The sequence below is a fragment of the Nakaseomyces bracarensis genome, assembly GCF_045282275.1.
Source record: "Nakaseomyces bracarensis strain CBM3 chromosome Unknown Scaff6_1, whole genome shotgun sequence".
Classification (NCBI taxonomy): domain Eukaryota; kingdom Fungi; phylum Ascomycota; class Saccharomycetes; order Saccharomycetales; family Saccharomycetaceae; genus Nakaseomyces; species Nakaseomyces bracarensis.
Genome location: NW_027263967.1, coordinates 333,429 through 359,426, shown reverse-complemented (window position 1 = coordinate 359,426; position 25,998 = coordinate 333,429). Strand labels below are relative to the sequence as shown.

The window sequence follows — 25,998 nt, the reverse complement described above, 5'->3', positions numbered from 1 at the left end:
TTTAGTAAAGAGGCAATTTATTAGATAAAACCAGTGAACTTTTGTTTATCCATTAATATTTAATAAGGGGGTTTTATTTGATTTCAGAGAGATAACAAAGAGGAATACTTGTAAATTAGTCACAATTTACTGATGTCTGAAAACTTGCCAAGATCCGATGATTTGGATGCCACCTGGACATTTATTCAACCTGGCATAGACCAGATTCTCGGAAATGACGAGACACAATTTGCACACAAGAAGGTACAGAAGATTTTATCTCCTACCATGTACATGGAAATCTACACAGCTATTTACAACTACTGTGTAAACAAATCAAGATCATCTGGTCATTTTAATTCTGACAGACAACAACCATCATCTGGGAGTCAGAAATCTATTCTTGTAGGAAGTGAGATTTACGAACGTTTAAAAAGGTACTTAAGACACTATATTTCTAATTTTAAGAGGGAAGACAACGAGACTTTCTTGCAGTTTTACGTTAGAAGATGGAAGAGATTCACTATAGGTGCCGTTTTCTTAAATCACGCTTTTGACTATATGAATAGATATTGGGTTCAAAAGGAAAGAAGTGATGGTAAGAGGCATATTTTCGATGTTAATACTCTTTGTCTTATGACTTGGAAGGAGGTGATGTTTGACCCCAACAGTGAAGAGTTGATTAAGGAAATTCTAGATCAGATAACCGATGAAAGAGATGGTCAGATCATCGAAAGAGATACTATTACTACTTCTATAAAGTCTCTAGTTGCACTTGGTATAGACCCACAAGATTTGAAGAAACTAAACCTAAATGTATATATCCAGGTTTTTGAAAAGAAATTCTTGAAGAAGACCGAAGAATACTACCAAAAATACTCAGAGCAATATCTTGAGACCAACTCTGTCACGGAATACATCTTTAAAGCTCATGAAATAATCTCTCGTGAAGAAAAGGGTATGGCAATGTACTGGGATGATCATACTAAAAAACCATTATCGGAAACATTAAATGAAGTTTTAATCAAAAACCATATTGATAAATTGGAATCTGAATTTATTGTATTACTAGACTCTAGAGATATCACAAAGATTTCTGCTCTATATAGCTTGATCTTACGTGACTTCTCATTATTGCCGAGACTGGCTGATGTTCTTGAAAACTATATTAGAAAAACAGGTGAAAACGAAATATCTAAGTTAATTTCGGCACACAAGACAGCTGTCATGAATACAACTTCTGAAGGTACAAATGCAAAGAAGATGGCGATGGCCAGTGCCCAAACTCTACCTCCTAAGGATTATATAAAGAAACTGCTAGAGGTTCATGATGTGTTCAAGAATATTGTCAAGGAGTGTTTCCCAACTGATCCTCTATTTGCAAAGGCTCTTGATAATGCCTGTAGAGCATATATAAACAACAACGAGTTCGCGTTGCCTCCTGGCTCCTCCAGATCGGCAACCTCTAAGACTTCTGAGATGTTGGCAAAATACAGTGACCAACTTCTTAAAAAATCGACCAAACCTGAAATCGCTAATGGCATGACAGATGATGATATCATAACCATCTTTAAATTCATTACAGATAAAGATGCCTTTGAACTCCATTATAGAAAACTATTTGGTAAAAGACTTATCCAAGAAAGTTCTACATCTTCTGTTAACGAAGAAAACATCATTAAGAGGCTTCAGACCGAAAATAGTATGGAGTACACCGGTAAAATTACGAAAATGTTCCAAGATGTTAGACTATCCAAAATGTTTGAAACTGAGTTTGAAACGTTGGTGAAAAGTCAACCTGATTTCTCTAGAGATAAATATCCAGAAGCTCAGCCATTCATTCTAGCAGAAAATATGTGGCCATTTTCTTACCAAGAAGTGGACTTCAAGTTACCAAAGGAATTGGAGCTATCACATAAAAAACTAGAGGAAACTTATACAGGAAAGCACAATGGTAGAGTGTTAAAATGGCTATGGCCATTATGTCGTGGTGAGCTTAGAGCCAATATTGGGAAACCAGGTCGTGAACCCTTTACATTTACAGTTACATTATTCCAAATGTCTATATTATTATTGTTTAACAATAAGGAAACTGTAACACTGGAAGAAATCCAAGAAACCACCTCGTTATCTCTACAAAACATCGCTTCCTCCATGGTTCCATTCATCAAATTCAAATTGATCCAGCAAATGCCACCAGGTCTCGAGAACCTGATTAAAGGTGACACTGAATTTAAACTGAATACCCCATATAGGGCCGTGAAAACGCAGATCAATTTCGCTAGTGGTGTCAAGACAGATATTCTGACTTCAATTCTACGCAATAGTAATAATACCGGCAGCGGAGCTGCTACAGCTGGCCAGTCCAGCGAAAGTGAGAATATAGAAAAGGCATTGAATGCTGAGAGACAAACATTCCTGGAGGCCTGTATAGTGCGTATCATGAAAACAAAGCGTACCTTGCCACACACTACACTGGTGAACGAATGTATCTCACAGTCACACCAAAGGTTTAACGCCAAGATCTCACTCATCAAGAGAGCAATTGATAGTCTAATACAGAAGGGTTACTTAGAAAGAGGAGAAGATGGAGAATCATACACATACTTAGCATAACCATTTTTTTCTTTTTTTTTTTCTCTTTTTTTTACATTATTTACCGTTTTCTCCCTCTTTTCTACTCCTATACCTAAGCCAATATAGAAGTATACAATATAATAATATATATTTTAAAACAAAATTTTAAACTAAATAGTAAAATGAAGAGATTAATTGACATTAGCAATTACTTGATATTCAAAGAGTAAAAATAAAAGGCCGGATCAGAGAGTATAGCGTAACCGGGCAGTTAAGAAAAGCGTGTGACCATTAAAAGAAAAAAAAAAAAGTGTGCTGAGGGAAGTCTTCAAGGGACTCACACTATGAAAGAAAATTGCGACGGAATATTCCGTGATCACAGGACCGGAGAACAGTGTGAGTAACTTTCAGGAAATTAGTTGAATCTAAAAGGTGTTAAGAACACAGAACACCCAGTAGTTACTTCCCGTAGGCTTTTCGCTGTTCATGGAAAATGCGATGAAAGTTTTTTTTCGGTGCGAGTATGTCTAAGCCATCTTCTATCTTCATGAATATACTACGTGAGGAGTTGGGTCTTAGAAATTTCAACAGTGAACCAACCGTGAGTAGTAGAAGAGACTTCGTAAGGTGTTTAGTGAGTACGATATCAATATTTGTGAGTACAACACAAGAACATCATATACACACATTGGAAATATCACACATATTGTTTAATTATGGAAGGACTTTTTTTTTGCATGCAGCAAAGAGTCATAGGAGGATTAATAACAGCGTAAACTAGTATGACGAAATGTATCAACAGTGAAAGAGGTAAAAAAAAAAATTTTTTTCTTTCATTCTTTAGAAAGGTATAAATATGATTGACTTATATTGAATTGATTATCTTTTATGGCTCTGTAAATACTTTATTGTAGACCTTCTTAGTTCTTCCTTCCAATATTGTCTCTTCCTAATTTATAATTTGAAGAAATATTAGAATTACAGATCAACACAGATAATTATAATAATAATAATAATATGGATCAATATCAGCAAGTTACTGAGACTACTCCAACTGTTGAGAGTGCCAACCCATATGGTCCTAACCCAGCCGATTTCTTGTCTAATGTCAAGGAATTCCAACTTATTGACTCTACTTTGAGAGAAGGTGAGCAATTTGCCAACGCTTTCTTTGACAGAGAGAAGAAGATCGAGATTGCCAAGGCTCTTGATGATTTCGGTGTTGACTATATAGAATTGACCTCTCCTGTTGCCTCTGAGCAATCCCTAGAGGATTGTAAGGCCATCTGTAACCTGGGCTTGAAGGCTAAGATTCTGACTCATATTCGTTGTCACATGGACGATGCTCGTGTGGCGGTAGAAACCGGTGTCGACGGTGTCGATGTTGTCATTGGTACTTCCAAGTTCTTGAGACAGTACTCTCACGGTAAGGACATGAACTACATCGCCAAGAGTGCAGTCGAAGTTATCGAGTTCGTCAAGTCCAAGGGTATCGAAATCAGATTCTCCTCTGAGGACAGTTTCAGAAGTGACCTAGTTGATCTACTGAATATTTACAAGACTGTCGACAAAATCGGTGTGAATAGAGTCGGTATTGCTGACACTGTTGGTTGCGCTAACCCAAGACAAGTCTATGAACTAATAAGAACGTTGAAGTCTGTGGTTTCTTGTGACATCGAATGTCATTTCCACAATGATACCGGTTGTGCTATTGCCAATGCCTACACAGCTCTAGAAGGAGGTGCTAAACTGATCGATGTCAGTGTATTGGGTATTGGGGAGAGAAACGGTATTACCCCACTTGGTGGCTTGATGGCTAGAATGATTGTTGCTGCCCCAGATTACGTCAAGTCCAAATATAAGCTACATAAGATCAGAGACATCGAGAACTTAGTCGCCGAAGCTGTCGAAGTCAATATCCCATTTAACAACCCCATCACTGGTTTCTGTGCATTCACCCACAAGGCTGGTATTCACGCCAAGGCTATCCTTGCGAACCCATCCACCTACGAAATTTTGGATCCACATGATTTCGGTATGAAGAGATATATTCACTTTGCTAACAGGTTAACAGGGTGGAATGCAATCAAGTCGAGAGTTGATCAATTGAACTTGAACCTAACGGACGACCAAGTCAAGGAAGTTACCGCAAAGATTAAGAAGCTTGGTGATGTTAGACCACTAAATATTGATGATGTCGATTCTATTATCAAGGATTTCCACCAAGACCTAGCAACCCCAATATTGAAGGGTAAGGATGACCAAGCCGACAAGGAAGAACCACTGAACATTGACGAACCAGCCAGAAAGAAGTCCAAGTTGTCTGAGTCTATATAATAATGCCATCAAACAACTGATGTAGGAGATGGAATAAATGCCCTTTTTCGTTCACGAACTTACTGTTTCATCGGCCCTCCACATCATTGTAACTCAAATAAAAAAAAAAGCACTAGCATAAAAATATAAATCAAGTAAAGAAATATTCATACATTTATTAACGTTTATTTTAAAAATAATATACATGCAAATATCGTAATATAGTTATTACACTTTCATCGGTTTTGTCACTAGGGACGGGGGTGGGATGTGTAATTTGAGATGGGATGAAGGGTGGGGGGCCATGTAAGGAGCAAGGGTCTCTACAAAACTTTAATCCTTTAAGAATATGTAAGAAGTTAAGAATAGTTTTAATATATTGTTGTATGCCATTGACTTGAATGAATCATTTCCAAGTAACAATCAACATAAAGGTTTAATTTAGTAATGCTAGCTATTCGTGGAAGTGGGAGACAGATTGTAAGACAGAGTAAGTGTCAGCTCAATGCACTAAGACTTTACTCTGATGGGTACATGGCCTCTGGTGATATTTTCAACCAAAGAGAGAAGGCCAAAGAGGATTACTTTATTAGACAACACGAGAAAGAACAATTGCAAAAGTTGAAGGAACAACTGGAGCACCATAGAAGCAAAGTTAAAGATTTAGAAGAGAAGATCAATAAAATTTCTAATAAGAAGAAATAAATGAATTCAGTAAGATAATAACAACAACCGTCACGATTTATATATATACGATGCTTCATATAGAACTGTCTTTTACTTTCTTTTTGATTTTACACTCACGACAATACTATATATTCTGCTCACAATTAAATAAGATATGATACATACTATAATAAGCAAAAAATTGATCAATAAACTAGTTTTAGTAATACTATCCAAGTATTGTATATGTGAGTTGTTTATAATATTTTTTGTATGAATGGTACTATTACTTTTCTTTTCAATAGGAATCAGGGTCCGGACTCTAATAATGATTCACCCCGTGAAAAAAAAATTTAAGTGGGAAAAAATCAGTAATCACCTAAACTGGGGGGATAGTAAAGAGATGAGGATGAGTCCTAATCTCTCTCTATATAATGTAAGAAGCTTATTACAAGGTTAAGACCGCTATTCTACAACGGCTTGAACTCTAAAAAGGACTTATTTTAATATAAGCACAAAAAGATAGGGACAAAAAATATATATATAATAAATATGCAGGAGTTTAAACCGCCTATTTCAGAGACAAAGAGGTTGGAATCAGATGTGCTCAGGTTGATACAGCGGCTTCGGGAGGAACAAGATCAAGGAGAGGAAGAAGAAGATGATGAAAAAGAAGGTGTAGAGACCGTTTCAAAAGAAGAGATTATTGCAGTACTGAATAGATCGTTAACAGCGTTGTCACATTGGGTATTACAAGCTCAGCTTATGGAGCTGGATCCGCATAACCAGGATCGAGTTGCAGTGGAAAATAACTTACTGAAGAAAGAGGTTGAGTATTTATCTAATAAAACTGCGACAGAGAGGCCTCCCACAGTCTTAACAAGTGCTCCTAAAGTACTTCCGAAACCTTTCATTTCAACAGCGTCATCTTCATCAACACAAGAGAAGAAAAAGAAGAAAAAGTTAGATATATCACAGATAACACCTAAGAGAGGCGAGTTTTCACCTAAGAGAGGGCCAGTATTGGAGCCTATAATAACGACTACACCAATGAGAAGGAAATCAGAAATCCGACAAAGAGCTGTGGTTGAACCACTATCACCAACTAGTCACCAGCACGAGGCTAGTCCTCAATTTAGACTGGTAGAGAACAAAAAACCACACCCACGAATGAGGAGAACCAGCGATAACCCATCTAGAAATGAATATGTCAGAGTATTTCACCTAGAAAAGGAAAAGTAATAAAACAACAACAACAACAACTCATATATAGCTTATTTTTTTTTTTTGTGAAATGCCAAAAGAGAGTATAGAGTCTCTTTTCTTTCATCAAAAAAAAAAACACTCCTTCGCACTAATATTCTTCACTTCAATGGTTTAATTATTCTTATTCTTATTCTTTAAAATGTTTTTATTTTTATTTCTTATTTTTACTATTTGAGATTGTTATCATCCGGGATTAGTCATTCTCTTATGAAGATCCAAGTAATTATTCTTTGTACTATATTTACCATATATATAAAATTGGAAAAGTAATGGATTGTGTAATAAAACATAAATATTCAATATAGGTTGTGTACGATCCTGTCCACTCATAACGAAAAAAGTAAGCAATAAATATCACATGATAACTCGTAAACAACAATAAAAACACCAAGTCATGTGACTTGACTATTACCCGGATTTACGCATTGGAGAAAGAGCGGGCATATTTTAAATTTGCTTGCGTTTAGTTTTTTTGTCCCTTTAAAAAAAATGCCGTGGTAAAATATATGAGTTATATACTACAGTAAAATTCCCGTACAATTGAACAAGCTCTTTAATTGAAAAAGAAGAGAAAGCTTTCCCTGCCTAAATTGAAATTTTTCTTCAATGTAATTTTTTTTTTTAGGGAGGATTGTTAAATTAGCTTCTACAAAGTCATCATACCTTAATTTCTACTGAAAAAAAGTTATATTGATTGATTCTTATCAATCCTTTTGATTATTTTTTTAAATAATCGGTTGCTATCGTTTCTGATTTCAAATACTGACACATTAAAACTATATATTTACTGTATATCTATCTTACAAATTAACAAGTAATAGAACTATTGGATACTTTGAATATTTGCACAGATAATAACGAAATAAACAAACTAAAAAACCATTAAAAAAAAATAAAATAAAATGGACGCTACAGCACCATTATTGAGTCCCAGTGCTAGACCACATGCAGTGTCTAGATATGCCTCTATTAAGAGAGATATCTTATACGTCTGTGCTTCTTCTCCGCTACATACATTTTTGATATTTGTACCACTAGGTATAATTTGGGGTTATTTAGAGTTGTCCCACACCTGGACTTTTATCTTTAACTTCTTGGCTATTATTCCATTGGCTGCCATTTTGGCTCATGCTACTGAAGAGCTTGCTGACAAGGCCGGGAGCACTGTTGGTGGGTTGTTGAATGCTACTTTTGGTAATGCTGTTGAACTGATCGTGTCTATTATCGCTTTGAGAGACGGTCAGGTAAGAATTGTGCAGGCCTCGATGTTGGGTAGTCTTCTATCCAACCTGTTGCTGGTTCTTGGGTTCTGTTTCCTATGCGGTGGTTACAACAGACTACAACAGACTTTCAACCAGACTGCAGCTCAAACTATGTCCTCTTTACTGGCTATATCAGTTGCTTCTCTATTGATTCCTGCAGCTTTCAAGGCCACCCTGCCTCATGGTAAGGAAGACTGGATCGTTGACGACAAGATTCTACATCTATCTAGAGGTACCTCTATTGTGATCCTGATAGTTTACGTGCTTTTCCTAGTATTCCAACTAGGTAGCCACCACGCCATCTTTGAACAACAACACGAGGAAACAGACGAAGTTGTCAGTGAACTTTCTATTAAGCCACATCACTCCTTGACCATTAAATCAGCAATGTGGTTCCTATTGGGCTCCACCATATTGGTCTCCATCTGTGCCGACTACTTGGTTGGAACCATCGACAACGTCGTAGCCTCTACAGGGCTCTCCAAGACTTTCATCGGTTTGATCATCATCCCAATTGTAGGTAACGCAGCTGAGCACGTGACCTCTGTAATGGTTGCCATGAAGGACAAGATGGATCTAGCTATTAGTGTTGCCATTGGTTCCTCACTACAGATTGCCTTGTTTGTCACCCCGTTCATGGTGCTTTTCGGCTGGATGATCGACGTTCCAATGACGCTGAACTTCTCTACATTCGAGACTGCTACATTGTTCATCGCCGTCTTCTTGTCGAACTACTTGATCCTGGACGGTGAATCAAACTGGCTAGAGGGTGTCATGTCCTTAGCAATGTACTTACTAATCGCAATGGCTTTCTATTATTACCCAGATGCCATGGTCGACTCAACCTGAGCTTAAAAAATCAAAAAAGCTTTGTGATATTATATCTCCTCTCTATATTATTCTTTTTATCATTATATTTACATATCACGTGAATAACGCGAAAAAAAACAGTAAAATCTATTTTTAATTATTAGTTTATTTTGTAACAATTTATCATTTGCCCTCACATTACATTTTTTCGCGTCAATACAGCCATTCTTTTTCGCTCTCTTTGATCAATGCAACCTGTAACATTCCCGTAGTCCAATAGATCACCGCGAATTTCCTCTGAAACAAAGCCATTCCTTTTTTTTTTAATTGCGTTTTTAATTTACTTCTGCTGCACTTTCTGTTGCCCAGGCACCCTACGACACTTTCTCCACCTGTTGCTGGTCTTATCCCCCGCGCCTTCTATGCATCGAGTTCTGGCCCTTCGCAATTATTTTTTTTGCGTCGTATCGTTTCCTAATCAGGAAACAAGATGGCGGGTTTTTTGTGCTTTTTTTCGCTTCTTCTGTTTCCTGCAGAACAAAAAAAAGAAAGAAAAAAAAGTTAAACATGAAGGGTGATCTGCAATTTGGTGCGGTGCTTTCTTAGTCCTGAAGCAATTTGATACGCAATTCGCAATGAGAAATTAATTTAAAAATAGTCTAAGAGAAATTTTTTTATTGAAAAATTTCGTGGTTTCTTGTATATGTGCGGATGGTTCTGTGCGAGGAGATGGCAGGGTTTCCTATATTGTCGATAATCGAACAGGACGGATGTTCAATCCATTCTTATCCATTTGCATTTGTTCATTAAGAGAGAGTCACTTGGATTGTTCTAGCGTGCTATAATCGAGATGGGAAGGTTTTTCTCTATTTCTGCTGGTTTTTGTTCTTGAAAATACCATATCTATAGAGTAATATATATATATATATAAATGTTTTTGATATGGTTCTTTAACTTTCCCTCTCCACCAAAGGGAAGAACTTCAGAAGGTCAAACCAGATTGTCGTATCCAAACCTAACCAATCGAAACTAAAACTGAAAAAACTAAAACTAGAAGAAAATAAAATTAATAACAAACGGACAATTGAACCATATTCACTAAATAAATACAGAGGAAATACACGATGTCTGATTTTGAGGCTTTATTACAATTCAACCGCAAGCCAGTGTCTCAAGATATGATCAAGTATCTTTCGAGATCGACTGAGAGTATTATTCAGGTTCGTGAAACCAATAGTATGATTGATGCTGCTCTGCCCGCACCAAAATTGGACGTTTTCATTGCACGTCTTGTGAAATACTCTAATGTGCAAACACCAACATTAATGGCTACTTCGGTATTCTTGTCGAGGTTAAGGTCTATCATTCCAGCAAATGTATATGGTATCGAGACCACAAGACATAGAATCTTTTTGGGGTGTTTGATTTTATCTGCAAAGACTCTCAATGACTCTTCACCACTAAATAAACATTGGGCTTCCTACACCGACGGTGTGTTGCATTTAAAAGAAGTCAACACAATTGAGCGTGAGTTGCTGGAATACTTTGAATGGAACTTGAGCATCACTACTAACGACCTAATTAATGTTCTGGCTCCATTCTTGAAACCAATTAAGGAACAGATAATTAGATCAAAGCAACAAGACTTGCTACTATTCAATGCTCCAACTCCATCTCAGCTGAAATCTTACATGCATTCTCCACAATCTCGTTCATCATCATTTAATTCTATCCCCTCCCTATCAACATCTAGTACGATGTCAACATTAAATTCTTCAAAGTCAAGATCATCTATAAATTACAACAACTATAACAACGTTCAAACAATACCCGAAAATGAAGTGTCGCCTATGGGTCAAAGAAAAACAAGTCTTTCGAATTTGGATCCAAATAAGTACGCTAATGACTCACTAACGGAGAGGAGGAAGTCTGGAAGACCAATTATCCTGAAGACTGGTCTAGATAAACCAATTAATAACGGCGCCGTAAAAATTAAGAAGTCCAGTTGGTCAAACTTCTTCAGATAACGGAATGTTTATAATTTCTGAGACTATCCTAATCCTAATTATAATGGAAATCAAGGGATTTGACTATCTGAGATAGCAAATCTATTCTTGGCTTTTAACATTTATGTCTTAGTTATATTAACCTTAATGTTATATTATGCATACACTGGCTGTGGCATATAAAAATAATTATAACTTAAAATATTCTACATTGTTCACTCTTCATTTCATTCGCTACTATACCCATAAGGACCTAATTTATTCTCGAGCATTACACTAATACCTATTTCCTTCCCATTTTCGCTAAAATTACGATGACTATATTTTTTTTACTTTTTTACACTCCATTGACTGACAAATGTTTATAGATTTAAATAGTGTAGTGTAACTAATATTATATTTTTTGACGGATAAAAACCAGTTGATAGTTTTGTTATTTTCAAACAAACCAGTTACGAAATTTATCAGACATTATATTAATGTATATATATATAACATCATACTTATATACTAACACCTATCACTAGCTCAGTGATAAAATTAATCTCTTTAAGGAATAAAATAAAATTCTAAGATCGTACAATAATCTACACCACCTAACTATATAAGTCGTCATCATCATCACCAGCAGAACCAAAAGCGGCACCGGAATTACCAGAATTGGCGGCATTGGAAGAGTCTGCATTAGAATCACCGAAGTTGAAATTACTGAATTGACCTCTGGAGGCCTTCATTTGTTGAGAATAAGCTTCATAACGGCGCAATTCAGCATCTGAAACAGAACGCTTAGCAGTCTTCATAGCCTCAGCGAAATGTTCCTTGGTAATGTATGGAACTGGATCTTCGACTTCAGTTGGTTCTTTCTTAACATCTTCCATATCCACATCACCACCTTCAGCCTTGATCTTAGCTTCCTCTGCAGCAAGACGTTCTCTGTGAGCTTCAATAGAATCCTTAATAGCGTATTTAGCAGATCTCTGTACGATATAGGATAAATCGGCACCAGAGAAACCTTGAGTAGCCTTGGCAATAGCATTTAGATCCAAACCTGGCTCCAATGGAGTGTTTCTTAATTGTGCTTTTAGAATAGACAATCTAGCTGGTTCATCAGGTAGTGGGACGTAGATCAATTGATCTAATCTACCTGGTCTTAGAATAGCTGGATCGATTTGATCTGGTCTGTTAGTAGCACCGATAACGAAAACGTTCTTCTTGGCATTCATACCATCCATTTCGGTCAACAATTGGTTAACAACTCTGTCAGAGGCACCACCAGCATCACCAACAGAACCACCTCTAGCCTTAGCGATGGAATCCAATTCATCTAAGAAGACAACGGTTGGAGCAGCAGCTCTAGCCTTGTCGAAAATATCACGAATGTTGGATTCAGATTCACCGTACCACATACTTAGAAGTTCTGGACCCTTGACGGAGATAAAGTTTGCAGAAACTTCCGTAGCAACAGCCTTAGCCAAAAGTGTTTTACCGGTACCTGGAGGACCGTAGAACAAAACACCCTTGGATGGAGCCAAACCGAACTTTGTGTATTGATCTGGATGTAGAACTGGATATTCGACAGTTTCCTTCAACTCTTCCTTAATTTCATCTAAACCACCAACATCATCCCAGGTGACGTTAACACTCTCGACAACAGTTTCACGCAAAGCGGATGGGTTAGAGTTACCAAGAGCAAATCTGAAGTTGTCCATGGTGACACCTAGAGAGTCCAAAACTTCAGCATCAATTTCATCTTCTTCTAGATCAATCAGGTCCATCTTTTCACGAATTTGTTGCATAGCAGCTTCAGAACATAGAGATGCAATATCAGCACCGACGTAACCGTGGGTTTCAGCGGCCAAAGTTTCCAAATCAACGTCATCACCCAATTTCATGTTCTTGGTGTGAATACGCAGGACTTCTAATCTACCAGTAGCATCTGGGATACCGATATCCACCTCACGATCGAATCTACCAAATCTTCTTAGTGCTGGATCAATGGAGTTTGGTCTGTTTGTGGCGGCAATAACGACAACATTAGATCTAGCCTTCATACCATCCATCAGCGTCAACAATTGAGAAACAACTCTTCTCTCAACTTCACCGTTGGTCTTGTCTCTCTTTGGAGCGATAGAGTCGATTTCATCAATGAAGATAATGGCTGGAGCGTTCTTCTCAGCTTCTTCAAAGGCCTTTCTCAAGTTAGATTCGGATTCACCTGCCATCTTAGACATAACTTCAGGACCATTAATCAAGAAGAAGAATGCACCAGTTTCGTTGGCGACGGCTCTAGCCATCAAAGTCTTACCGGTACCTGGTGGACCGTACATCAATACACCTCTTGGTGGCTTGATACCGATTGCTTTGAACAACTGTGGGTGCCTCAATGGCAATTCAACCATTTCTCTGATCTGTGCCATCTGCTTACGGCAACCACCGATGTCATCGTAACCGACTTCGTTCATGTTATTTTCTTCGTCCTCTCTGTTAATTGGCTCACCTTCCCAGTGGATAATGGTATCCTGCGCAACAACAGCGTACTCCTCTGGCTCAACGTCAACTACCTTGAACTCAACAGCCCTCATACCACCTCTCACGATGAAGTGGTCACCTTTTCTAACCGGTCTGTAAGCCTCCACAAAGTATGGCTTCAAGTACACATCGAACAAGTTACCAGTCAGACCCTCAATGGTATCGGCAATTGGAAGCACAGAGATCCTGGTGGCGTATTTGATATCTGGACATGGATGGATGGAAACCAAGTCACCCAACCTGATACGCAAGTTGTTTCTCACCACACGGTTCACTCTACAAGCACCATCATCCAATTCATCATCGATCAACACTATCAAAACAGTGTCTTTCCTCTTCTTACCCTTGACAAGAACAGAGTCACCCCTAAACAACTCCAACTTATCCATTGTGTTAGAGTTGATAGCAATAACAGAGTTGTCATCATTAGTAGCATCATCAACCACAAGCGTGTTATCCTTCTTCTTCCTTCTCAAAATAGCAGTAGCCGTTCTATCTTCCTTGCTTGGTTCTGCACCAGAACCATCCAACAATGGCTTATGTTCTTCACCCATCTTCCAATACTTATTATCTTTGTGATATATACTTTTACTGATTGTCTATAAAAGCTTATTAACAATATCAATCCTAATCAACATATGTGTTCTTATATATAAATTGCCTCTCTCTCTCTCTCTCTCTCTCTCTCCCCTTCGAGAAGGGATTTCGGTTACGAAGGCAAAGAATCACTTTGTACGTACAAATCATTCACCTTCTTTTTCTCAACCGTTCAAAAGTTCTTGAAATGCACAGAAACACCCGTAGCAAAAACCAGTTATTTAAAAACCACAACTTTATTATGTTTTTGCCACCAATCATTCGTATAATGAGATATACTCAGTGATCATGTGATTATATATCACGTGCTGTCACGTGATATATAATCACATGCTTTATTACGTTGTAGACGATACTAAACATTTGTGTTTGGCATTAAACTCCGTATTTAACGATATAAAATATATGCTTATATCATTACCTCAGGCTTATATCATTACATCAGGTATATATCATTTTACATCAGGTATATATCGATGCGAAGCTTGGGTTATGTAGTCATATATAATATAAGCTAGTTCTTTAAATATGGACCTAGAAGAACTTTATGTTGTTACTTTTAAAAATAAACAAATTGTGAATATTTTGTTCTGTCTATTGTAGTTTTGAGAGTAGTTCTTTATGGAATTGGGACAATTGGTCCATGTCGGCCTGCTTAGCTGGCCAGCCGACGACAAGACCAGTCTTGTCGTCTGGCTTTGGGATCAAGTGGAAGTGGACGTGGTCAACTTCCTGGTGAGCGATCCTACCGTTGTTCTGTAGGACATTGTACCCGGTCTCAGTAGTGTCTAGGTCAAGGGCCTTGGCAATCTTCTTCGTTACAGGCAAGACATCTAGCAGGTATTCGTCTGGGATGTCATGGAGCTTTGCACCGTGCCATTTTGGGATCACTAGAGCATGGCCCTTAGAGGTAGGTTGGATGTCCAAGAAAGAATAGACACGTTCAGTCTCAATTAGTTTAAAACTTGGGATTTCACCTGGTCAGACATATAAAATAAAATAAGAAAAAAAAGAAAGAATAATATATTGGATATGGTTAGAATGTGTTTAATAGGCACAGTATTCAAACCCGATATTGATTATAACAATTTTTTATTTTCATTTTTATATTTTTTTTGTTTATTGTTAGTAAAGAATTGTTTGAGATATATCCATTGAATTACTTATATCATAATAAACATACCTTTAATGATTTTGCAGAAAATGCAGGCAGCGTCATGAGCAACAGAAGCAGACATTATAGAATTGGTTGTTGTTGTTTTTTGTTTTTTTTTATTTCGATATTCCTAAAACAACAAATAAGATCAATTGATATTTGTTATCGATAAGAAGGTCCTGTTTATAAATATTATGGCACCCTTTATAAAACTGGTTCTCCAACAGTATCCAATCCATTCTTGTAAGAAAGACGGAAGACGCGGGATGCTCAACATTGACCCATCACAAGGGACGGAGTCGATGATCATGCTTCATTTCAGGTACGAGAAGTCAATTACAGTTGGGGCATTTATTAGGTAAGGGTCATTTCAAATAACTAAAATTCATTCTTATCATTGTGGCTTTCTTTACTGTTAAAGTTATAAAGTAATTAACTGTTATTGACAAACTATTAGGCAATTGAAACTATCAATAAAAGAGTATAATATGGTCAAACAAGAATTCATCAAGTTAAACAATGGCAACGAAATGCCTGCTATTGCCATCGTCGGTACAGGTACTAAATGGTTCAAGAATGGTGAGACAGAGGAGAATTTCACACCTGAGTTAGTTGAGCAAATCAAGTATGCCTTGACTTTACCAGGTGTTGTCCATATTGATGCTGCTGAATTTTACAGTACTTATAGGGAGGTTGGAAAGGCTTTGGAGGAATCCCCTAAGCCAAGGAATGAAATCTTCATAACTGATAAGTTCTGTACTCAAGAGAAATGGACTAAAAACCCAGTAGATTCTTTGGAAAAGGCATTAGCTAAACTTGGTTTAGAGTATGTGGATTTGTATCTTTTGCATAGCCCTTTTATAACTAAAGAACACAATGGATTCACATTCGAGGAGGCTTGGGGGTACATGGAAGAACTGTATCAATCTGGGAAGGCTAAGAATATTGGTGTTTCCAATTATGCTGTTGAAGATTTGGAAAGATTGATGAAAATTGCAAAGGTTAGACCTCAGGTTAATCAAATTGAGTATAATGCATTCTTGCAAAACCAAACTCCAGGTATTTACAAGTATTGTCAAGAGCATGACATTCAGTTGGAAGCTTATTCTCCCCTAGGTCCTTTGCAAAAGAAACCTGCTGATGGTGACTCCCAACCTTTCTACCAATATGTGAATAAAGTTGCAGAGAACCATGGTAAGACTCCAGGTGAAGTTTTATTACGTTGGGTCTCCAAGAGAGGTGTCATTCCTGTTACCACTTCTGAGAAAAGGGAGAGAACCAAGCAAGCTCAAGAGATTTTTGAATTTGATTTAACTAAGGAGGAAGTTGATGAGATAACAAAATTAGGTTTGCAACATGAAACTCTAAGACTTTATTGGACTGATGAATATAATAAATTCAATGCTGAGTCTCAAAAAGCATAAAACGCTAGATAAAATGAATCAGAAGTTATCGAGTTGTTCGCATCGAAGATTTAACTAAACAATATATTCCAAAAATGTTATATAGTAAATAAAGAAATAACAATAACAATAAAAATCCTTCTAAATAGGAAAATGAAATAAAATACTTAAGAATAAAATATGATTAGTTTGTTATCATTTGTCTATTCATAATAAAAAACAAACGCCATTAGCTCTGGGAGTAAGGAGGTGGTGCTGGAACAGCTTCATCTGGATTATCTAGTAATGGTGTCTGTATATCATAGCCTCTACTACTAGTTCCAGTACTTTCATCTGGTATATATGGATTTCTAGCTTCAAGATCCTTTGCCTTCTTAGATTTCTGATCTGAAGATGTCTGAGGGGGTAGTGGAGTAGATAATATATCATCTGCTTTGAATGGTGCCTCTGGTAATGGGTTTGGACGTAGATCTTGACCCGTACTTGCAGGAGGGGAATTAGATATCAAACGTTCACGGTCTGCCCAACCACGTTGGTAGAACTCTGAGAATTCATCGTAACGAGATTCCGAGCGGGAACTAGTCTTCAAAATATAATATATAGCATGGATAACACCAGGTACTCCACCGACTATTGTAAGTATCACGTTTAACCAAAGTTCAGAAGAGGCAAGTCCAGATCTCAGTCCAACAGCCACAGGTGGTAAAAAGAAAGCTAATATAATTAATAAAATATCAGTAAATGTACAGCACATTATAATAATAACCTCAAGTGTCTATATTTGCTTGTTTATGTTTCACTCCCTATTCATAATGAGTCTTTATATATAGGATAGCTTTAATGTGATGCCCATCCCTCTTAAGAAGTGTATGATATGATTCAGCCGGGTTTCCTTCAAAAGTCGTACTAAGTCAGCTGATTCATGGCATAAAAAGAATATTAAAATTTAAGCCTCCATTTTTTATTAATTAGATAGCAATATACATGCTGTTGTTCTTTCATGCCATATGGATGGGTGTATAAGTCTATTCTACATTATTAGAGCTTCACATCTGGCGATTACCGTTAAGTCAAAATATATACATTATGTCACGGACTCTTTTTGCGATATTATATACAGATAAAAATGTAATAGCTCTCATAATTTTCAAATTATTTTAATTTATTTTAATGTAAACCTATTTACTTGCGAATGATAAGGTACAGACAGTGCAGAGAGCTCTATCTATAAAGAATACAAAGAAGGCTGGAAATTGAATCACTATGATATAGATTTTCTTGTTTTGATATTTTTAACAATTATTAAGGTCTCTTGGCCCAGTTGGTTAAGGCACCGTGCTAATAACGCGGGGATCAGCGGTTCGATCCCGCTAGAGACCATTATAATTTTTTTTGAAATTCACAATGATCCTTATATATATCACTACTAGGTAATAGTAGAAAAATTGTTATTGACAAACTATTCCGAAGGAGGTCATTAATGCATTCATTCTAATAAATATGAGTGTATATCAACTATTTAGCGTCTCTTTTGGTCTCTATAAGATTTACTATTTTTTTTGGAATTATTCCATTTGTTGTTTCTTGATGGCCCATTAGGAGCATCATCATACATGCTGTCTCTTTTATTACCACTTCCATTTTTAGATCTACCATTAGATCTGTTGTTTTTTCTTTGGTTGTCATTACCTCTATAATTTGAATCGTTTCTTCTATTGTTTGAACGAGGAAAATCTAAAGGACTGCTATTATTTGCCTTCTTTTTATTTTTCTTATTCTTTTTCATTTGTGAGTTATCCCATTCATCATATATGCTATCATCGTACTCATAATCGTTGTAGTCAAAATGGTCATTACTTGGGTATTTTTTGGTCCTATTACCACTGTGGTTTTTCTTGTTTTTCCTCTTACCTCTCTCTTCATCAATATGTCTATAATACTTATTCCGTACCTCGTCGCCCAGATTGTTTCCAGCAAAAGCACTACCATCATCATTCGGTACCCTAGATGACCTCCGTTGATTACAGTCATCACCATAATGTCCTTGGCCACCACAATTATAACAATATATGTCTTCGAAACGTAACTTTAACTCTTTTTTACTAATATCCTCTCTCAATAAATAGGACCTCCAAATTGATGGACATCTGTCCCTACCGTGTCTCTTACTGTTACATAGAGTACAAAACACCCTCTTCCATTTGTTCGGACATTGCGAACGGTAGTGTCCTGTTTCGTTACAGTTAGCACATTTTATAGCCTTAGGACAGTGTTGAGAGTAATGATCATCCATAGACCCACAGAAAGTACATATAACGTGGGGACAGTCTCTCTTAAAATGGCCCCGCTGTGAACAGTTCCTACACTTGGGTTGTGGTTCCTTAATACTGTCAGCGTCCTCAAGTCCAAAATAACGGCCTTCACCACGCAACAACCTCAACTCATTAGGATCTGTACCAACCTGCTCAATAGATGGGGCTGTCATTTTCATATCATCATCTTTCATAGGCGTAGTGTCCCTCACAAACGGAAGAGTATCCATCGTTTCTACCTCAGATAGCGATGTCATCTCTATTATAGTTATATTATAAGTATTCTTCTACCAGTACCTATTGCCTAGATTAAAAACTGCAAATTATCACAGAACAAAAATATTACAGCTGTAAATGCCTTGAAATTGTTGGGTTCATCTTGCTTTCAATATTGTTTAAATTGAAAAATAAAAAAAATTTTTTTCACTAAAAATGCTTATTTTTCATTATTTTGAAGGTCTGTGAAGTAGTTTCTACGTATGTTTCTGTGGTTGGAAAAAATATCGAGATAAATGCGATGAGCGATGTTGATGTGTTGCGATGAGGTGTGAGTTTGCTGGTGTTGGATGTTGTGATGTCATGATAATGATACAATGATAAGTGCTGTAAATAATTGATAGTACTGTTTCAGGGAAATAATTTTGAACTATCTTGAAGTGAGCTTTGAACTATAAGATCAGATGTCGCTGGCCGATATTCTTCCTAATGATATAACAAAAATAAGCTACGTTGGGTTAACTGCTGCTAGGGGTACGAGGGAAGAGACGGTTTTTAACGCACTAAAGAATGAACCCTGGCTTGATAGTATTGATGCGACGGAAATCCTTGACAGGAAAATGGTAATTGTCGATAGAGACATGCTTTTCCAGGTAATGATGATAGAGAATGTTAGTAAATCCAAGTTGTCTCAAGTAGATGATATGAAGACCAACTTAGACCCCAAAAATCAACGTGTAGACAGGTTGAAGACTTCTAATATACCCAGTAAGTCATATAAAGTGATTAATGAAGTGAATATAGATGATGGACAGGATGCAAACACTGATATGACGAATAACTTTGCAGCACAGAAGACAGTTTATAAACTGGCAATCCAGAGCAGATCAGGGAAAATATTCTTTGCTATAAATCTTAAACCGATCAATTGGGCATCCAGTGCTCTTGGAGCTAAAATTATAATTAGAAAGGGTGCTATCTTTAACCGTGGTATGTTTCTCTTGAACGAAAATGATGTGATGTTCTTGGGCGGTATGATAAGATCGTGGAATGAAGACAAAGACTTCAAGGTTATGGACTACCTTGAAAATAAGGCTAAAGAGGAAAACGACCAAATGATTGCCCTAAAAGAATCTCGTAAACGGAAGAGATGAGAAAAAAAGTTTTTGCAATCAATACTCACATTAGTGATAATATATTTAATATCTAGGGTAAATTATTAAAATATGGGTATATGGAAATTAATATGTATTAATATGTGTTAAATGTGTTAAATAGAGAGGACAAAAGAATAAAATTTTGTACAGATTTCTTATGACGGTTACTCAAGAAGCATATCCCATAATTCATCCGTCTCAATGAAATCGTGGTGTACAATTGAAACTAAACAATAATTAGAGTAAACCTCTCTCAGTAGAGTATTTGAAGGAGTATTTCTAGGAAATAACTTAGACCATTCAAACCAAATGCTAAACGCCTCATCTCGCCATGCTTTAAAAGATTCTTCTTCAATTATAGTGGTCTGGATTACCTGGCTATTTGGGAACACACCCCAAGTTACCACATTCGAGCTATGAGGATCTAGATTAGTTTCAAATGATCCAGAGGAATTACCAGCATAATAACTGAATTTACGACGGCCATAGTAGTCCAATTTAGGTTTTAGTACTGTCTCCCATTGGCGTTGGTTCACAAACATCTCAATAAAAGCCTTTTGATATACATGACCTTTGTTTGGACCCCAACCGAATATTTTATCAGTACTTGTTGAAGCATTAGTGCAAGGTTGTGATGCCAATGTTAAATATCCACGATGATTCAATTGGATTAACTCTTCTTGAATAAGAGCTGTTTCAGCAGACAGACCCAAATCACACCATGGTAAGGCATGAATAGAACCTTCCAAGTATCTAACGAATATTACTTTTAAGTCTCTGATGCTTATGGGGGAACCCCAAAGCTCATATGCTTTCTTTGTACTCACTTTCAGGGATGGTCCGTAACCGTCAATCTCACCATAGGCTGGAGATCTTGAATCACCAAATCTACCATTTGGAAATTCATCCCAAGTAGCGTCTCTACCTAGAATACCTGAACCACTGGATATCGATACAACTAATTTCTTCGAAGGGAATTCGGCAGACTCGCTTCGATCTGTCTTACCTCGGCTTATTATGGCTCTATTATGCATAATATCTGCTGATACGGTACTGGATTGTCTTCTTCTTTTGAATTTGGTAGGATTCTCTTCATGTGAATCAGCTAGAACGATGTCACCGTCGTCATCTTCTTGCTCGAATACTTCGTCATCTTCGTTATCACTGTCCTCAAGGATTTTGGAAAGTGTAGTAGACTGTGATACTATCTGGGCCACAGCTTTTTCTAAGTTTAGCGTGTAGAAATGGAAACATTTGACTCTTCCGTTGGTCTTGCTGTGAATTTCCTCAATGATATCTATCAGTATTTCTACACCAATGGTCTTTACAATACCATCATCATTTTGGATTTCAGTTGGGAACTTATCGATGATATGCTGAGGGATACTTGCATGAGAAAGCCTTGCTGCTCTGTGGAATAAACTAAATGAATTTATAGGCATCAATCCAGGGAAAACTGGGATATCCTTTGAGATCCTCTCGCGGAAAAGCCTTTCAAAATCCAGAAATTTGTTGACATCATAAAACAGTTGTGTGATAACAAATTCAGCACCTGCATCGATCTTCTCCTTCAGATAAACCAAGTCCTTCAACGGGTTTTGCTCATTACCTTCAGCTTCTCCCTCACAATGGCCCTCTGGATAGGCAGCAACACCGATACAAAACTCATCTCCGTAATTGGCCTTTATAAACTTAACCAAATCAACTGCATACTTAAACTGAGGCTCTTCAACAACATCATTATTATTGTGCCAGTCCTCACTGATAGGAGCGTCACCACGGAGAGCAAGGATGTTCTTAATTCCATGTTCACGGCAAGCTTCAAGTGCCTCAGTAATAAGCTTGGTATCCATATTGGTGCAAGTAAGATGCATGCAAATAGGAACATGTAGATCACTCTGAGCAATCTTCGCAAGCTCAAGAGTTTTCTCAGCAGTACTACCACCAGCTCCCCAGGTCACCGTGATAAATAAAGGATCTAATGCTGACATACGCTCCATACGCTCCAATAAGTTCCTCTTACCTGACTCGGTCTTAGGAGGAAAGAACTCCAACGATATCAATGGGCCATCCCGCTGATTGTAAAGGTCTCTGATAGTCATACTTATTCTTCTAGCTTGTTTCGACAGATTTCCCGAAGTTTGACCCCCAGCCGCTTAATACTAATAACTCCTTTTAAAAGATTTACAGATAGGTAGTCTAGCTTACTTCAATTTGAGTAAGACCTCACGCCATAGTCCTTCTAAACTGTCAAAGAAGCTTTGTTTCTTATAAATGAAATGAAATTTTGCTTGTGAAGAGGAGCCTCTGAAAAAAAAATAAAAAAGTGAAAATTTAGAATTGAAAAAAATACTTAATTTAAAAAAAAATGCGATGAGCTCTAAATATCCCCTGATCCGATTGATAAGAGAATACTAGTGCTATATTTAATTCTAGTTACTATATCTGTTAGGAAATTATAACCTTGGTACTGAGGAGGGGTTGAAAAAGATGTCTCAACTCTTTGTTCAGGATGATTCCGATGAGGAGTCATTGCAAATGGAGCTGTCACAGCAGTTGCAGCCTCAATTGGCAACACAAAGCTCTGCACAACTAGATGTGGGCCATGAATACGGTAATGTTATTGAGGGAACTACTGGGGATGGTAATGAGAGTATGAGTCGGAGAGAAGCGGAGGAAGATGTTACATTGTATCCTTTGATCCCTGATGATGCGGATGAGAATGATCCATACAAGCCTAACATTGAAGATATCAGGCCTGTGGATGTCCAGTTAAACCTGTCGTTGCCATTTCAACAGCAAGTTGTAGAGAATGTGCTGGTAACGGAAGATCCGTTGGTACTACTCGGTAAAGGTCTAGGATTAATAGCAATTGTTGCGAACTTGTTGCATATACTGGCGACGCCAACAAGGATCAAAGGACAGCTCAAAAGGTCTTTGGTTGTAGTATTGAATGCAACTGGTACAGAAAATAGACAAATTTCTGAAGAGTTAGAGGAGTTGAACTGGCTTGTGGAGACTCAGGATTTAGAGAATGGTGATGACCACGGTATATATGACCCAGAGGCTGATGATGATGAAGGCGACGACTTTAAGTACTCACGGTTTAGTGAAGTTACTGCGGATACGTTGAGTGTAGAAAAAAGAAGGCAGTTATACCTTACAGGTGGTATCGTCAGTGTGACTTCCCGTATTTTCATAGTGGACTTACTCTCCGGTACAATACATCCGAATAGAATAACAGGTTTTGTAATATTGAATGTGGATAATATTAAAACATTTTCAAATGAATCCTTTATCCTTGAAATGTACAGATCAAAGAACAATTGGGGATTTATTAAGGCATTTTCTAACAACCCAGAGCTTTTCACTATGAGTTTTGCACCTCTTGTGAGCAAGATGAAAGACCTGAGACTGAAAAATGTACTTCTCTGGCCAAGATTCCGAGTAGAAGTATCGTCATCGCTAAATTGGGATAGGATTGTTAGTGGACAAAAATTTTCGAATAAAGTAGTAGAAGTCAGGGTCTCCCCAACGAACTCAATGTCGCAAATTCAATTTGGCTTAATGGAGTGTCTGAAGAAATGCATTGAAGAGTTGAATAGAAAGAATACGGAACTCAGTATAGATTACTGGAATGTTGAAAACGTTCTGGACGCTAATTTTATCAAATCCATCGATGCTATAATGATACCAAATTGGCACCGTATTTCTTTCGAATCAAAGCAATTGGTAAAGGATATCAAGTTTTTAAAGAGATTACTCAAAATGCTATTCTCTTGCGATGCGGTAGATTTTTATGAAGAGGTACAATTGAGTTTGGAGGCAAATAAGCCCTCATTAGCTAGAAAATATTCAGAATCACCTTGGCTAATGGCTGATGAATCCCAAATGGTAATTTCTTATGCCAGACAAAGAATATATGATGGAGAGAATTATGTATTAGAGGAGCTTCCAAAGTGGGATCAGCTTTTAAGAATTATGGATGACATCACCTATGAGAAAACTACGAAAAATATACAAGGTTCAACCTTAATTGCCTGCTCAAATAAAGGGATAGCTAACCAACTCAGGCAGATATTAAGTCTCTCAGACAAGAAAGATGGTCAAAGAAATGTCATGCTCAGAAAATTGGAATGGTATAAACTTCAAAGAGATGATCGAAAAAGGATGATTAAAGACGTTAAGAAAGAAGAACAAGAAACTGAGATCCCTTTGGTTGTTAGTACGTCTTTTGCAAAAGAAGAAGTAGTAACGAAAAGAAGACGGACTCGTGGCGCAGCTGCAGTAGCAGCTGTTCAAAAACTTCGTACAGCTGGTTCTGGTAACGATATCGAAGACGCTATTGAAAATTATAATTATATTCAGGAAGTTAGTAAAATTACTGAAGGTGATGGACACGATTACGTAAATGAACTTTTCTCAGAGTTTCAGGAAAATGAACATGAGGATATAATAGATGATGATGTTTATGATAATTTTGAGACAAGTACTATATTCCAAGAGTTTCAGCGTAAAGAAGCTGAGATATCTGCAGATATTATGGCTAAGAGAAACTTTAATTATAATTACGTAGATCGCCAGGATCAACTCATAGTTGAGACGTTTAGCCGAATTGGCAATGAAATGACATTGGAGGAAATTATGCCTGCATATATAGTTCTTTATGAACCTGACCTAGCATTTATCCGTAAGGTAGAAATTTTTAGAGCCTTAAAGAAAGAAGATCCTCCAAAGGTATTCTTCCTTTATTATGGCGATAGTGTTGAAGAACAGAGTCACCTAATGTCGATCAAAAAAGAGAAGGATGCTTTCTCCAAGCTTATTAGGGAAAATGCTTCGTTAGCACAACGATTTGAAGCCCCAGAAGACTTATCCCACTATAAAAACCTAGCTGATAGAAAATTACGTTTGTCAAGTCTAAGGAAAACGAATACTAGAATGGCTGGTGGTCAAGAGGGCATGCGTGATTTGACCCAAGATATTGTTATTGTTGATACAAGGGAATTTAACGCCTCGTTGCCTGGTCTATTATTTAGATACGGTGTGCGGGTTGTGCCATGTATGCTTACTGTTGGTGATTATATCATCTCTCCTGATATATGTATTGAAAGAAAATCGATCGCTGATTTGATTGGTTCCCTACAAAATAATAGATTGGAATCACAGTGTCGAAAAATGACAAGACACTATAAATATCCTACACTATTAATTGAATTTGACGAAGGCCAGTCTTTTTCATTAGAACCATTTAGTGAAAGAAGATTATTTAAATCTCGTGATTCATCTGCTGTACATCCCATTTCAAATAAACTATCACAAGATGAAATTCAAGTAAAACTGAGTAAATTAGTTATGAAATTTCCAGGATTACGTATCATGTGGTGCTCATCACCTCTTCAGTCAGTAAATGTTATCTTAGAGTTGAAGTTGGGAAGAGAACAACCTGATCCTAACATTGCTATTAATTTGGGGATGAATCGTAAGAAGACAGCATCCTCCAAAAATGTGAATGATAATGAGGGAAGTTTCAGAAAACTATTAAGTTTACCAATTTTGTCTAAAATTGACTACTTTAACATTCGCAAAAAGGTCAAATCATTTAGCAAGTTAAAAAAAATGAGGTTAATAGATCTGCAAAATATAGTAGGTAATGAAACTGTTGCTAAACATATATATGAATTCCTACAAAAGGAGGACGAAGACTCATCTGAGGATGATATACTTTTTTAGTCTTACAATAGTG

At 37.1% G+C, this 25,998-nt stretch overlaps 14 protein-coding genes across 14 annotated transcripts; 9 read left to right on the top strand and 5 right to left on the bottom strand.

Annotated features, from left to right (window-relative positions):
* Positions 1 to 132: 132 nt before the first annotated feature.
* On the top strand, positions 133 to 2,595 carry CDC53 (cullin CDC53; the record flags this gene model as incomplete). Its single annotated transcript, XM_071051546.1, has 1 exon — positions 133 to 2,595. One exon carries the CDS (start codon positions 133 to 135, stop codon positions 2,593 to 2,595), a length of 2,463 nt encoding a protein of 820 aa, XP_070907575.1.
* Positions 2,596 to 3,573: 978 nt separating this feature from the next.
* LYS21 (homocitrate synthase LYS21) lies at positions 3,574 to 4,893 on the top strand (the record flags this gene model as incomplete). Its single annotated transcript, XM_071051545.1, has 1 exon — positions 3,574 to 4,893. One exon carries the CDS (start codon positions 3,574 to 3,576, stop codon positions 4,891 to 4,893), a length of 1,320 nt encoding a protein of 439 aa, XP_070907574.1.
* Positions 4,894 to 5,319: 426 nt separating this feature from the next.
* STF1 (ATPase-binding protein) lies at positions 5,320 to 5,577 on the top strand (the record flags this gene model as incomplete). Its single annotated transcript, XM_071051544.1, has 1 exon — positions 5,320 to 5,577. One exon carries the CDS (start codon positions 5,320 to 5,322, stop codon positions 5,575 to 5,577), a length of 258 nt encoding a protein of 85 aa, XP_070907573.1.
* A 513-nt stretch (positions 5,578 to 6,090) lies between these two features.
* On the top strand, positions 6,091 to 6,780 carry RNJ42_01378 (uncharacterized protein; the record flags this gene model as incomplete). The annotated part of the gene is made up of 1 exon (XM_071051543.1): positions 6,091 to 6,780. The coding sequence occupies one exon, from the start codon at positions 6,091 to 6,093 to the stop codon at positions 6,778 to 6,780; it is 690 nt and encodes a 229-aa protein (XP_070907572.1).
* A 926-nt stretch (positions 6,781 to 7,706) lies between these two features.
* Positions 7,707 to 8,915, top strand: VCX1 (Vcx1p; the record flags this gene model as incomplete). The annotated part of the gene is made up of 1 exon (XM_071051542.1): positions 7,707 to 8,915. The coding sequence occupies one exon, from the start codon at positions 7,707 to 7,709 to the stop codon at positions 8,913 to 8,915; it is 1,209 nt and encodes a 402-aa protein (XP_070907571.1).
* A 1,085-nt stretch (positions 8,916 to 10,000) lies between these two features.
* PCL2 (cyclin PCL2) lies at positions 10,001 to 10,903 on the top strand (the record flags this gene model as incomplete). Its single annotated transcript, XM_071051541.1, has 1 exon — positions 10,001 to 10,903. The coding sequence occupies one exon, from the start codon at positions 10,001 to 10,003 to the stop codon at positions 10,901 to 10,903; it is 903 nt and encodes a 300-aa protein (XP_070907570.1).
* A 575-nt stretch (positions 10,904 to 11,478) lies between these two features.
* CDC48 (AAA family ATPase CDC48) lies at positions 11,479 to 13,965 on the bottom strand (the record flags this gene model as incomplete). The annotated part of the gene is made up of 1 exon (XM_071051540.1): positions 11,479 to 13,965. The coding sequence occupies one exon, from the start codon at positions 13,963 to 13,965 to the stop codon at positions 11,479 to 11,481; it is 2,487 nt and encodes an 828-aa protein (XP_070907569.1).
* A 637-nt stretch (positions 13,966 to 14,602) lies between these two features.
* On the bottom strand, positions 14,603 to 15,246 carry HNT1 (adenosine 5'-monophosphoramidase; the record flags this gene model as incomplete). The annotated part of the gene is made up of 2 exons (XM_071051539.1): positions 14,603 to 14,985; positions 15,192 to 15,246. The coding sequence occupies 2 exons, from the start codon at positions 15,244 to 15,246 to the stop codon at positions 14,603 to 14,605; spliced, it is 438 nt and encodes a 145-aa protein (XP_070907568.1).
* A 406-nt stretch (positions 15,247 to 15,652) lies between these two features.
* Positions 15,653 to 16,588, top strand: RNJ42_01373 (aldo-keto reductase superfamily protein; the record flags this gene model as incomplete). Its single annotated transcript, XM_071051538.1, has 1 exon — positions 15,653 to 16,588. The coding sequence occupies one exon, from the start codon at positions 15,653 to 15,655 to the stop codon at positions 16,586 to 16,588; it is 936 nt and encodes a 311-aa protein (XP_070907567.1).
* A 208-nt stretch (positions 16,589 to 16,796) lies between these two features.
* Positions 16,797 to 17,321, bottom strand: SNA4 (Sna4p; the record flags this gene model as incomplete). Its single annotated transcript, XM_071051537.1, has 1 exon — positions 16,797 to 17,321. One exon carries the CDS (start codon positions 17,319 to 17,321, stop codon positions 16,797 to 16,799), a length of 525 nt encoding a protein of 174 aa, XP_070907566.1.
* A 765-nt stretch (positions 17,322 to 18,086) lies between these two features.
* RNJ42_01371 (zinc finger CCHC domain-containing protein) lies at positions 18,087 to 19,136 on the bottom strand (the record flags this gene model as incomplete). The annotated part of the gene is made up of 1 exon (XM_071051536.1): positions 18,087 to 19,136. The coding sequence occupies one exon, from the start codon at positions 19,134 to 19,136 to the stop codon at positions 18,087 to 18,089; it is 1,050 nt and encodes a 349-aa protein (XP_070907565.1).
* Positions 19,137 to 19,559: 423 nt separating this feature from the next.
* On the top strand, positions 19,560 to 20,249 carry RMI1 (Rmi1p; the record flags this gene model as incomplete). The annotated part of the gene is made up of 1 exon (XM_071051535.1): positions 19,560 to 20,249. The coding sequence occupies one exon, from the start codon at positions 19,560 to 19,562 to the stop codon at positions 20,247 to 20,249; it is 690 nt and encodes a 229-aa protein (XP_070907564.1).
* A 167-nt stretch (positions 20,250 to 20,416) lies between these two features.
* MET12 (methylenetetrahydrofolate reductase (NAD(P)H) MET12) lies at positions 20,417 to 22,354 on the bottom strand (the record flags this gene model as incomplete). The annotated part of the gene is made up of 1 exon (XM_071051534.1): positions 20,417 to 22,354. The coding sequence occupies one exon, from the start codon at positions 22,352 to 22,354 to the stop codon at positions 20,417 to 20,419; it is 1,938 nt and encodes a 645-aa protein (XP_070907563.1).
* A 388-nt stretch (positions 22,355 to 22,742) lies between these two features.
* RAD1 (ssDNA endodeoxyribonuclease RAD1) lies at positions 22,743 to 25,985 on the top strand (the record flags this gene model as incomplete). Its single annotated transcript, XM_071051533.1, has 1 exon — positions 22,743 to 25,985. One exon carries the CDS (start codon positions 22,743 to 22,745, stop codon positions 25,983 to 25,985), a length of 3,243 nt encoding a protein of 1,080 aa, XP_070907562.1.
* Positions 25,986 to 25,998: the final 13 nt, after the last annotated feature.